The 13,670-nt window shown below is 40.9% G+C and overlaps 1 protein-coding gene across 4 annotated transcripts in view; it reads left to right on the top strand.

Annotated features, from left to right (window-relative positions):
- Positions 1-13,670, top strand: part of LOC139756512 (uncharacterized) — a 650,205-nt gene that overhangs the window by 550,082 nt on the left and 86,453 nt on the right. For all 4 annotated transcript variants that reach the window (XM_071675967.1, XM_071675968.1, XM_071675969.1 and 1 more), the window contains one exon: positions 735-971. In XM_071675967.1, coding sequence (XP_071532068.1) covers positions 735-971 — 237 coding nt within the window. The remainder of the gene's footprint in view (positions 1-734; positions 972-13,670) is intronic.

Here is a 13,670-nt window from a genome sequence, read left to right as displayed (position 1 = left end):
AACAGTGGTGTGGATGAAGTGATAAGAGAGAAGAAAACAAAACTGGGGAAAAGGGCTGTAGAGGTAGAATGTGATGGGGAGGTACTGTGGCTAGTGACAAGCCTGTTTGTGGATGATATTTAGTTGTTTGCTGTGAATGAAGAGGAGTTGCAGAAGGTTACAAGTGTGTTTTGTGTTAGGTATGTGTTGGCAATTGGAGGTAAATGCTATCTGGAGAGTAGATGCAAGCAAATGAGTGCTTGTTTTTGTCTGTTCACAGTGCTGGGAAACAGCAGCAAGTATGTCAAAAGTAAAGTTCATAGACTTTGAAGTGCATTTGAAAAAAAGAAACTTTCACTGCAATTTGATGTTTGTATTAGTGCTGTTTTGTTGGTGTTTCCACACTCCACTATGTTGTGGTTACAAGGCTGTACCATTGTCAGTAGACAAAAAGGAGTACAATCTCATCAAGGAAGTTTTCACTGAAAATGAGTTTCTCGTTTTTCTCTTCTAATTGTAATGGAGCTTTGAAGCTGCTGGAATATCAGAAAAGGAGAGAGAGTTGTATGATAAATTGAAATTAATATTCCTTGGGAAATCAGGCTAGTTGGTCTGTTTGTTATTGCTGTAAGCATGTCTTACAGCATTTATTTATATTGTTTAGAATAAAGAAATTTTCTTAAAGTGCTAAATAATGATAATTTCCTTTTAAACACTCATCTTTATTTTGAAAATAATGAATAAAACTTTTATAGGTGGCCATGCTTTATACTCGGCGGTATGAGTGTTTATACTATCATGGTCGTGCTGGCACACCAGGAGCTCCTGGGACTGCAGAGCATGAAGCCAGAAGTCACATATCATCACCTTCTGCTACACCCCATATCTACCCAACCATTCCACCTGCAGAAGTTCATCACCAGCCAATGGTACAAATTTCTCCACAGCAGTTCACATCACAAGTTCCACTTCAGTTACAAATGCTATTACAGGTGAGAAATTATGCTTTTAAAGGATCAGTAATCTTGCTAATTATTTCAGGTTTATCCATGTAGGGTTTTCAACTAGTGAGCAGTGATATTTAGACCAGACCTGAATCTTTTAAGATTTAAGATACGTGGAACTATATACTTATTTAAAGGTCTGGCTCCGCACTTGACAAATTTCTGATACTTAAAGCCATAAAGGACTGGCAGCTAATCTCTGTCATGTAGAAATCAAACTCTTGACAAACTTCTGCCCTACCATCAGGTAGATGATTGCTGCAGGTACCAGTCATCAGTGAAAAAAAACAGTAACTAGTGAATATAGCAGTATGGCGGGTGAAAATAGTGTGTATGCCACCTCCTTTAGCCAGGTCATTTGATTAAATGCATGACAAGTTGCTACATCCAGTGGATGTTGTTTGTGCAATGACAACCCATGGTTTAGCTTATATGATATTGGCTTCATTTCATCTTTTAAGTTAACTGTGGAACTCTTTACCTTGTAGTGGTTTTCCCAAATCCATCTCTCTGTCTTACGTTTTGAGGAAGGTCTGCCAATACTTGAAAGAATAGGGGTACTTTTGATAGGCTTTTCCATCAAGCTTGACACTTTTGTAAGCCATATATCCATGATTAGTGCTTTTAGAATAATTAATAGAGTGATTATTATCATTTATTATGGGTAGAATTTTACTCTTGAGGTGCTCAGTTTCTTAACTAGTGCAGAGCACTCAAGACACCAGTATGGTTATAGATGACTTTAGCAGTCACTTGTACAGCAGCCACAGACCTTCAGCACTTGCTCAGTGAAACAAAAACTCTTCCAATGCAATCCCCCCTTCAGCATGCTTGGATCTCTCTCTCTCTCTCTCTCTCTCTCTCTCTCTCTCTCTCTCTCTCTCTCTCTCTCTCTCTCTCTCTCTCTCAAAAAAAAAAAAAAAAAAAAAAAAAAAAAAAAAAACTTTATAGCGTCCACTAACCCCCAAGAAGAAATAAAAAGCTCACACTCACTTTACAAAAATACATTCTTATCCACATTGAAAATATGCTCAGAAGAACTGCCTTTCCCCATGTTGGTTTTGAGGATTTTCAGGAAATTTTTGGCAGCCACATCATCAGAAGCAGTCTTACCAGTCATTATGATGTTGTGGTAACTGTGCATTTTCCTAAAATTCATTAACCATCCAAGACTTGCCTCAAATGTTTTCACTTCTCCTTCCACTGCAAAGTTATCATATATGCACCAGTGCCTTTGCTTGTATCACAAGCATGCTGACAGGAACATTTTTGTAAGTTTGGTGTTCGATTCGCGTTCTTAACATTCATTCTATTCTCATTGTAACCAAACTTCTGGAATACTAGGTCTTAGATGTACTGATTAGTGTTCCACTTTTGGCAGTCTCCTTGATCTGTGTATTATCAAGAATAATCTATAAACTGGATTCACTAAGTCCAAGGGTATGCTTTTATCAGCTATTCATTCACCTCTGGTATAATGTTAAAGCTCGTCCAGGCCTCTGCTTCTCAGCACCGCTGGTAACAGGATAGCTTAAGAGATGCTTTGGTGGCATAATGCAAGGGGTATAATTCAGCACAAAATATTGTAGCACTCCATGAATATAGACTGTATCCATGTTGTGTACACATGCTTCTTGCAGAATTTTAGCAGTGCCACACCACTGCACTACCAGCCCAATGATGATATTGTCAATCCAATCTTAAGCCTGCATATATTAAATAGGTGTAAAAGGAACATATGCTTTATTCTAAAAGAGTGGCAAATCCAATAGGTGTAAATTTAGAGTTCTTAAATATGAGTGGATTGAGAGGTCATTGTACTCGCAAATCACCCCTTTCCATTGTCCACAAAGCAGTGATGAAACGCATTTACACTGTATAGACTTGAGAAGCACTAAGGAGCCACACCCTCTTTTCCTTGCTCCAGCTGGATTATAATCTGCACTTTAACAGACATACATCTTTATGAAACTGCATACCCTACACATGTTTGAGTTTCACTTAACCTGTGTTTTCTGGACACTGCCATTACAAATGTTGATGTAATAGATCATAGTGCCTCCCATGTTCAAGCTGCAGCTTCGATACCTGCTTTCTGGACACCACAATTTCAAGTTACAAATAGGAAAAGGTAACAGGCAAAAATGAGGTTAGAGGAGGAGTAAGTGCTTTAAAGAACTGTTGAATGTGTTTGATGGTAGGGTAAAAAATGTGTGGTTTTTGGGTTGGGGAGGTACGCAAAGCTAGAGACTTGTGGGCAAGTGGTTTTGGTCAAGAGAGAAGTGGTGAAAGCCTGCATAAGATGAAATGTGTCAAGGCAGCTGAAGCAGATGGCATTGCAGTAGAATTTCTTGAGAAAGGGTGTGGTGGCGTTGTTCTCAACTGGTTAGTTAGGATTATTACTGTATGTATGGATCATTGTGAGTTGCCAGAGAATTGACAAAATGCATGTATAGTGCCATTGTTTGAAAGCATAGGGGACAGTGGGAAGGGGGAAAGGAAACAGTTGTCAATCAACTCAATAAGTGAGGAAGAAAGGGAAACTTTAGGTAGTGAGGGGCAGGTGTTGTGTGGGTTGTGGGTGATGAGGGAGTAACCTTTTCCACTGGGTCATTATTTCCTCCTATTGTGGCAATACAAATTAGTATGTTTAAACTTTGTCATTATTCCATTCAGATGAAATTGGTGGATAAGCCCATCCCCCCACAGTGCATGAAATGGAATGGTGGGAGAGAGTAGCAAGTGTGTTTGGTTACCACCTGTTTAAGTGGACTGAGGCAGAGTTATAAATCCAAAATATCACAGGAGCTATCAGATGACTATTTTGACTGGATTCTTCACTCACACCTTTATGATTACTTTATATTCTCATCTAGATATTAACATTATCAAGTATGTAAATGAAAATTCAGTATTTTTTTCTAGTTTCAAATTGATTGAAAATGAATTGGACATTAGGTAGAAGTAGTCAGTTGGAACATAAGATAGGAAACTGAAAACATTGCACTAGAATTGCCCTCTTAAACGTTAGTCCTAAAGGCAAAAAATCAGCACTGGAATTTGCCAGTTATGGAGAAACTTTTTTATTGGCCACTCTTTTTAGTTCTCATGGGAACAGGCATCGATGATATAGGTAGATAGGTAGAATAAAGAAAAGTTCCTATTTCAGTGAGCAGTTTAACCTGAGAAAATACTGCTGAAGTAATAAGTTGTAAATTGATAGAGTATTGAAAATTCCAACCAAGCAATCAAGTGAAAGGGGATGGAGCTTATTTGCCAACTTAATATGATTGGAGTATTTTATGTTGTACAAGCTGACCTTACATTTTAGTACATACAGAAGAAAAACAAGATATTTAAGCCTTTTTTCTGGAAACATCTCTACCGTACCGAACCTAATTATGTTAAGTCTTTTTATCTTTGACGTGGAATCCAGTACATTTATAGTTAGTATGAATGTGGTGGGTGGTGGAAAGGTGGGCTGAGGAATAAGTACCATAACTCCTTCTTCCCCTTCCCCATTCATTCTTGTTCCTCTTTTATGGACCCTCACAGCTGGCTGCTTTGATTGGTTATTATTGCTTGAATTTCCTCACGGATTTTATTACTTAGTGTTTGTATAATACATCTTACAATTCACTTCCCAAGCTCTCTCATCCCCAACAGACTGCATACTTGCCCCTCTTTCCAAAACTCTTGCATTCACCTCCCTAACAACCCCATCCATAAACAAATTAAACAACCATGGAGACATCACACACCCCTGCCGCAAACCTACATTCACTGTGAACCAATCACTTTCCTCTCTTCCTACACGTACACATGTCTTACATCCTCGATAAAAACTTTTAACTGCTTCTGATAACTTGCCTCCCACACCATATATTCTTAGTACCTTCCACAGAGCATCTCTATCAACTCTATCATATGCCATCTCCAGATCCATAAATGCTACATACAAATCCATTTGCTTTTCTAAGTATTTCTCACATACATTCTTCAAAGCAAACACGTGATCCACACATCCTCTACCACTTCTGAAACCACACTGCTCTTCCCCAATCTGATGCTCTGTACATGCCTTCACCCTCTCAATCAATACCCTCCCATATAATTTACCAGGAATACTCAACAAACTTTTTTTTTTTTTTTTTTTTGCCGCTGTCTCCCGCGTTTGCGAGGCAGCGCAAGGAAACAGATGAAAGAAATGGCCCAACCCACACCTATACACATGTATATACAGACGTCCACACACGCAAATATACATACCTACACAGCTTTCCATGGTTTACCCCAGACGCTTCACATGCCCTGATTCAATCCACTGACAGCACGTCAACCCCGGTATACCACATCGCTCCAATTCACTCTATTCCTTGCCCTCCTTTCACCCTCCTGCATGTTCAGGCCCCGATCACACAAAATCTTTTTCACTCCATCTTTCCACCTCCAATTTGGTCTCCCTCTTCTCCTCGTTCCCTCCACCTCCGACACATATATCCTCTTGGTCAATCTTTCCTCACTCATTCTCTCCATGTGCCCAAACCATTTCAAAACACCCTCTTCTGCTCTCTCAACCACGCTCTTTTTATTTCCACGCATCTCTCTTACCCTTACGTTACTTACTCGATCAAACCACCTCACACCACACATTGTCCTCAAACATCTCATTTCCAGCACATCCATCCTCCTGCGCACAACTCTATCCATAGCCCACGCCTCGCAACCATAGAACATTGTTGGAACCACTATTCCTTCAAACATACCCATTTTTGCTTTCTGAGATAATGTTCTCGACTTTCACACATTCTTCAAGGCTCCCAGGATTTTCGTCCCCTCCCCCACCCTATGATCCACTTCCGCTTCCATGGTTCCATCCGCTGCCAGATCCACTCCCAGATATCTAAAACACTTTACTTCCTCCAGTTTTTCTCCATTCAAACTTACCTCCCCAATTGACTTGACCCTCAACCCTACTGTACCTAATTACCTTGCTCTTATTCACATTTACTCTTAACTTTCTTCTTTCACACACTTTACCAAACTCAGTCACCAGCTTCTGCAGTTTCTTACATGAATCAGCCACCAGCGCTGTATCATCAGCGAACAACAACTGACTCACTTCCCAAGCTCTCTCGTCCCCAACAGACTTCATACTTGCCCCTCTTTCCAAAACTCTTGCATTCACCTCCCTAACAACCCCATCCATAAACAAATTAAACAACCATGGAGACATCACACACCCCTGCTGCAAACCTACATTCACTGAGAACCAATCACTTTCCTCTCTTCCTACATGTACACATGCCTTACATCCTCGATAAAAACTTTTCACTGCTTCTAACAACCTGGCTCCCACACCATATATTCTTAATACCTTCCACAGAGCATCTCTATCAACTCTATCAACTTATACCTCTGTAATTTGAGCACTCACTCTTATCCCCTTTGCCTTTGTACAGTGGCACTATGCAAGCATTCTGCCAATCCTCAGGCACCTCACCATGAATCATACATACATTAAATAAACTTACCAACCAGTCAACAATACAGTCACCCCCTTTTTTAATAAATTCCACTGCAATACCATCCAAACCTGCTGCCTTGCTGGCTTTCATCTTCTGCAAAGCTTTTACTACCTCTTCTGTTTTTTTTTTTTTCTTTTTTTGCTTTGTCGCTGTCTCCCGCGTTTGCGAGATAGCGCAAGGAAACAGACGAAAGAAATGGCCCAACCCACCCCCATACACATGTATATACATACGTCCACACACGCAAATATACATACCTACACAGCTTTCCATGGTTTAACCCAGACGCTTCACATGCCCTGATTCAATCCACTGACAGCACGTCAACCCCGGTATACCACATCGCTCCAATTCACTCTATTCCTTGCCCTCCTTTCACCCTCCTGCATGTTCAGGCCCCGATCACACAAAATCTTTTTCACTCCATCTTTCCACCTCCAATTTGGTCTCCCTCTTCTCCTCGTTCCCTCCACCTCCGACACATATATCCTCTTGGTCAATCTTTCCTCACTCATTCTCTCCATGTGCCCAAACCATTTCAAAACACCCTCTTCTGCTCTCTCAACCACGCTCTTTTTATTTCCACGCATCTCTCTTACCCTTACGTTACTTACTCGATCAAACCACCTCACACCACACATTGTCCTCAAACATCTCATTTCCAGCACATCCATCCTCCTGCGCACCACTCTATCCATAGCCCACGCCTCGCAACCATACAACATTGTTGGAACCACTATTCCTTCAAACATACCCATTTTTGCTTTCTGAGATAATGTTCTCGACTTTCACACATTCTTCAAGGCTCCCAGGATTTTCGTCCCCTCCCCCACCCTATGATCCACTTCCGCTTCCATGGTTCCATCCGCTGCCAGATCCACTCCCAGATATCTAAAACACTTTACTTCCTCCAGTTTTTCTCCATTCAAACTTACCTCCCCAATTGACTTGACCCTCAACCCTACTGTACCTAATTACCTTGCTCTTATTCACATTTACTCTTAACTTTCTTCTTTCACACACTTTACCAAACTCAGTCACCAGCTTCTGCAGTTTCTTTCATGAATCAGCCACCAGCGCTGTATCATCAGCGAACAACAACTGACTCGCTTCCCAAGCTCTCTCGTCCCCAACAGACTTCATACTTGCCCCTCTTTCCAAAACTCTTGCATTCACCTCCCTAACAACCCCATCCATAAACAAATTAAACAACCATGGAGACATCACACACCCCTGCTGCAAACCTACATTCACTGAGAACCAATCACTTTCCTCTCTTCCTACACGTACACATGCCTTACATCCTCGATAGAAACTTTTCACTGCTTCTAACAACCTGGCTCCCACACCATATATTCTTAATACCTTCCACAGAGCATCTCTATCAACTCTATCAACTTATACCTCTGTAATTTGAGCACTCACTCTTATCCCCTTTGCCTTTGTACAGTGGCACTATGCAAGCATTCTGCCAATCCTCAGGCGCCTCACCATGAATCATACATACATTAAATAAACTTACCAACCAGTCAACAATACAGTCACCCCCTTTTTTAATAAATTCCACTGTAATACCATCCAAACCTGCTGCCTTGCTGGCTTTCATCTTCTGCAAAGCTTTTACTACCTCTTCTGTTTTTTTTTTTTTTTCTTTTTTTGCTTTGTCGCTGTCTCCCGCGTTTGCGAGATAGCGCAAGGAAACAGACGAAAGAAATGGCCCAACCCACCCCCATACACATGTATATACATACGTCCACACACGCAAATATACATACCTACACAGCTTTCCATGGTTTAACCCAGACGCTTCACATGCCCTGATTCAATCCACTGACAGCACGTCAACCCCGGTATACCACATCGCTCCAATTCACTCTATTCCTTGCCCTCGTTTCACCCTCCTGCATGTTCAGGCCCCGATCACACAAAATCTTTTTCACTCCATCTTTCCACCTCCAATTTGGTCTCCCTCTTCTCCTCGTTCCCTCCACCTCCGACACATATATCCTCTTGGTCAATCTTTCCTCACTCATTCTCTCCATGTGCCCAAACCATTTCAAAACACCCTCTTCTGCTCTCTCAACCACGCTCTTTTTATTTCCACACATCTCTGTTACCCTTACGTTACTTACTCGATCAAACCACCTCACACCACACATTGTCCTCAAACATCTCATTTCCAGCACATCCATCCTCCTGCGCACCACTCTATCCATAGCCCACGCCTCGCAACCATACAACATTGTTGGAACCACTATTCCTTCAAACATACCCATTTTTGCTTTCCGAGATAATGTTCTCGACTTCCACACATTCTTCAAGGCTCCCAGAATTTTCGCCCCCTCCCCCATCCTATGATCCACTTCCGCTTCCATGGTTCCATCTGCTGCCAGATCCACTCCCAGATATCTAAAACACTTTACTTCCTCCAGTTTTTCTCCATTCAAACTCACCTCCCAATTGACTTGACCCTCAACGCTACTGTACCTAATAACCTTGCTCTTATTCACATTTACTCTTAACTTTCTTCTTTCACACACTTTACCAAACTCAGTCACCAGCTTCTGCAGTTTCTCACATGAATCAGCCACCAGCGCTGTATCATCAGCGAACAACAACTGACTCACTTCCCAAGCTCTCTCATCCCCAACAGACTTCATACTTGCCCCTATTTCCAAAACTCTTGCATTCACCTCCCTAACAACCCCATCCATAAACATATTAAACAACCATGGAGACATCACACACCCCTGCACACCACCTCGACCAAAACACCCTATATCTGCCACTCTATCATCAAACACATTCAACAAACCTTCAAAATACTCACTCCATCTCCTTCCCACATCACCACTACTTGTTATCACCTCCCCATTAGCCCCCTTCACTGAAGTTCCCATTTCCTCCCTTGTCTTACGCACTTTATTTACCTCCTTCCAGAACATCTTTTTATTCTCCCTAAAATTTGATGATACTCTCTAACCCCAACTCTCATTTGCCCTCTTTTTCACCTCTTACACCTTTCTCTTGACCTGCTGCCTCTTTCTCTTATACATCTCCCACTCATTTGCATTTTTCCCCTGCAAAAATTGTCCAAATGCCTCTCTCTTCTCTTTCACTAATAATCTTACTTCTTCATCCCACCACTCACTACCCTTTCTAATCAACCCACCTTCCACGCTTCTCATGCCACAAGCATCTTTTGCGCAAGCCATCACTGCTTCCCTAAATACATCCCATTCCTTCCCCATTCCCCTTACCTCCTTTGTTCTCACCTTTTTCCATTCTGTACTCAGTCTCTCCTGGTACTTCCTCACACAAGTCTCCTTCCCAAGCTCACTTACTCTCACCACCCTCTTCACCCCAACATTCTCTCTTCTTTTCTGAAAACCCATACAAATCTTCACCTTCGCCTCCACAAGATAATGATCAGACATCCCTCCATTTGCACCTCTCAGCACATTAACATCCAAAAGTCTCTCTTTCGCATGCCTGTCAATTAACACGTAATCCAATAACGCTCTCTGGCCAACTCTCCTACTTACATACGTATACTTATGTATTTTTTTTTTTTTTTTTTTTTTATACTTTGTCGCTGTCTCCCGCGTTTGCGAGGTAGCGCAAGGAAACAGACGAAAGAAATGGCCCAACCCCCCCCCCATACACATGTACATACACACGTCCACACACGCAAATATACATACCTACACAGCTTTCCATGGTTTACCCCAGACGCTTCACATGCCTTGCTTCAATCCACTGACAGCACATCAACCCCTGTATACCACATGACTCCAATTCACTCTATTTCTTGCCCTCCTTTCACCCTCCTGCATGTTCAGGCCCCGATCACACAAAATCTTTTTCACTCCATCTTTCCACCTCCAATTTGGTCTCCCTCTTCTCCTCGTTCCCTCCACCTCCGACACATATATCCTCTTGGTCAATCTCTCCTCACTCATTCTCTCCATGTGCCCAAACCATTTCAAAACACCCTCTTCTGCTCTCTCAACCACGCTCTTTTTATTTCCACACATCTCTCTTACCCTTACGTTACTTACTCGCTCAAACCACCTCACACCACACATTGTCCTCAAACATCTCATTTCCAGCACATCCATCCTCCTGCGCACATCTCTATCCATAGCCCACGCCTCGCAACCATACAGCATTGTTGGAACCACTATTCCCTCAAACATACCCATTTTTGCTTTCCGAGATAATGTTCTCGACTTCCACACATTTTTCAAGGCTCCCAAAATTTTCGCCCCCTCCCCCACCCTATGATCCACTTCCGCTTCCATGGTTCCATCCGCTGACAGATCCACTCCCAGATATCTAAAACACTTCACTTCCTCCAGTTTATCTCGCTTTTTAAACCAGGTATTCCCAATCACCAGACCTTTTTCAGCACATAAATCTACAAGCTCTTCATCATTTGCATTTACAACACTGAACGCCCCATGTATACCAATTATTGTTGTTCGCTTATGATACAGCGCTGGTGGCTGATTCATGTGAGAAACTGCAGAAGCTGGTGACTGAGTTTGGTAAAGTGTGTGAAAGAAGAAAGTTAAGAGTAAATGTGAATAAGAGCAAGGTTATTAGGTACAGTAGGGTTGAGGGTCAAGTCAGTTGGGAGGTAAGTTTGAATGGAGAAAAACTGGAGGAAGTAAAGTGTTTTAGATATCTGGGAGTGGATCTGGCAGCGGATGGAACCATGGAAGCGGAAGTGGATCATAGGATATATGCTCGAATTTTGTGGGGGAAAAAATAAAAATAAATAATTAATAAAAAAAATAAAAAAAAAAAAAAAATAAAAAAAAAAAAAATAAAAAAAAAAAAAAACAAAAAAAAAAAAAAATAAAAAAAAAAAAAAAACAAAAAAAAAAAAAAATAAAAAAAAAAAAAATAAAAAAAAAAAAAAAAAAAAAAAAAAACAAAAAAAAAAAAAAAATAAAAAAAAAAAAAAAAAAAAAATAAAAAAAAAAAAAAAAAATAAAAAAAAAAAAAAAAAAAAATAAAAAAAAAAAAAAAAAATCAGCACTGGAATTTGCCAGTTATGGAGAAACTTTTTATTGGCCACTCTTTTTAGTTCTCATGGGAACAGGCATCGATGATATAGGTAGATAGGTAGAATAAAGAAAAGTTCCTATTTCAGTGAGCAGTTTAACCTGAGAAAATACTGCTGAAGTAATAAGTTGTAAATTGATAGAGTATTGAAAATTCCAACCAAGCAATCAAGTGAAAGGGGATGGAGCTTATTTGCCAACTTAATATGATTGGAGTATTTTATGTTGTACAAGCTGACCTTACATTTAGTACATACAGAAGAAAAACAAGATATTTAAGCCTTTTTTTTCTGGAAACATCTCTACCGTACCGAACCTAATTATGTTAAGTCTTTTTATCTTTGACGTGGAATCCAGTACATTTATAGTTAGTATGAATGTGGTGGGTGGTGGAAAGGTGGGCTGAGGAATAAGTACCATAACTCCTTCTTCCCCTTCCCCATTCATTCTTGTTCCTCTTTTATGGACCCTCACAGCTGGCTGCTTTGATTGGTTATTATTGCTTGAATTTCCTCACGGATTTTATTACTTAGTGTTTGTATAATACATCTTACAATTCACTTCCCAAGCTCTCTCATCCCCAACAGACTTCATACTTGCCCCTATTTCCAAAACTCTTGCATTCACCTCCCTAACAACCCCATCCATAAACAAATTAAACAACCATGGAGACATCACACACCCCTGCTGCAAACCTACATTCACTGAGAACCAATCACTTTCCTCTCTTCCTACATGTACACATGCCTTACATCCTCGATAAAAACTTTTCACTGCTTCTAACAACCTGGCTCCCACACCATATATTCTTAATACCTTCCACAGAGCATCTCTATCAACTCTATCAACTTATACCTCTGTAATTTGAGCACTCACTCTTATCCCCTTTGCCTTTGTACAGTGGCACTATGCAAGCATTCTGCCAATCCTCAGGCACCTCACCATGAATCATACATACATTAAATAAACTTACCAACCAGTCAACAATACAGTCACCCCCTTTTTTAATAAATTCCACTGCAATACCATCCAAACCTGCTGCCTTGCTGGCTTTCATCTTCTGCAAAGCTTTTACTACCTCTTCTGTTTTTTTTTTTTTTTGCCGCTGTCTCCCGCGTTTGCGAGATAGCGCAAGGAAACAGACGAAAGAAATGGCCCAACCCACCCCCATACACATGTATATACATACGTCCACACACGCAAATATACATACCTACACAGCTTTCCATGGTTTAACCCAGACGCTTCACATGCCCTGATTCAATCCACTGACAGCACGTCAACCCCGGTATACCACATCGCTCCAATTCACTCTATTCCTTGCCCTCGTTTCACCCTCCAGTATGTTCAGGCCCTGATCACTCAAAATCTTTTTCACTCCATCCTTCCACCTCCAATTTGGTCTCATGCTTCTCCTTGTTCCCTCCACCTCTGACATCTTTGTCTTCTCCAGAAACACACTACTTTTGTTTCTGCTCAATTATTGAAAAACTTTTCTTCAAAGAGCCAGGCTTAATTTTGTTAAAAGGAAATGTAATTCATCTGTAATTCACTGCTTTGTCCTCTTTTATACCTGATCTCTTTTGCTAACTCTCCAACTGATAGAGCTGCCCTTGATGGTACCTTGTTTTCCCTTAACTCAACATTGGTTGATTCAAATTCTAATACTATATCTCCAGCTCCTCCTCCTGAACCTTTTCCTTCTCCTTGTTCAGAGTCTTCTCTGATACTCTCTCAGTTCCGAGTGGACAGTGTGTGTGTGGCTCAGATGGTATACCTCCCTTATATTTCAAGGGAGTGTGGCTTGAGTTAGAACCAGTCCTTACCTGCTTATTTCACCTCTTAAACAACTGCTTGGAAGCACATCTAGGTTCACCTCATCCCGAAAAAGGAGACCACTCTGACACATTCAACGATCACCCCATTGCTCTCTGCTGTTATTTCTAAAGTCTTTTGAAAATCTCCTAAACTCTTACTTTCTCAGAAACTTAGAATCCCATTCCCTTTGTGCAGACTATCAGAATGGATTTTATGGCATTAGGTCTACTTATTATCTTCTTTCTTATCTGATTTACCTCTGAGCCTTT

This window comes from Panulirus ornatus, chromosome 22 (assembly GCF_036320965.1).
Source record: "Panulirus ornatus isolate Po-2019 chromosome 22, ASM3632096v1, whole genome shotgun sequence".
Taxonomy (NCBI): domain Eukaryota; kingdom Metazoa; phylum Arthropoda; class Malacostraca; order Decapoda; family Palinuridae; genus Panulirus; species Panulirus ornatus.
This window is presented reverse-complemented; position numbering and strand designations above follow the sequence as displayed.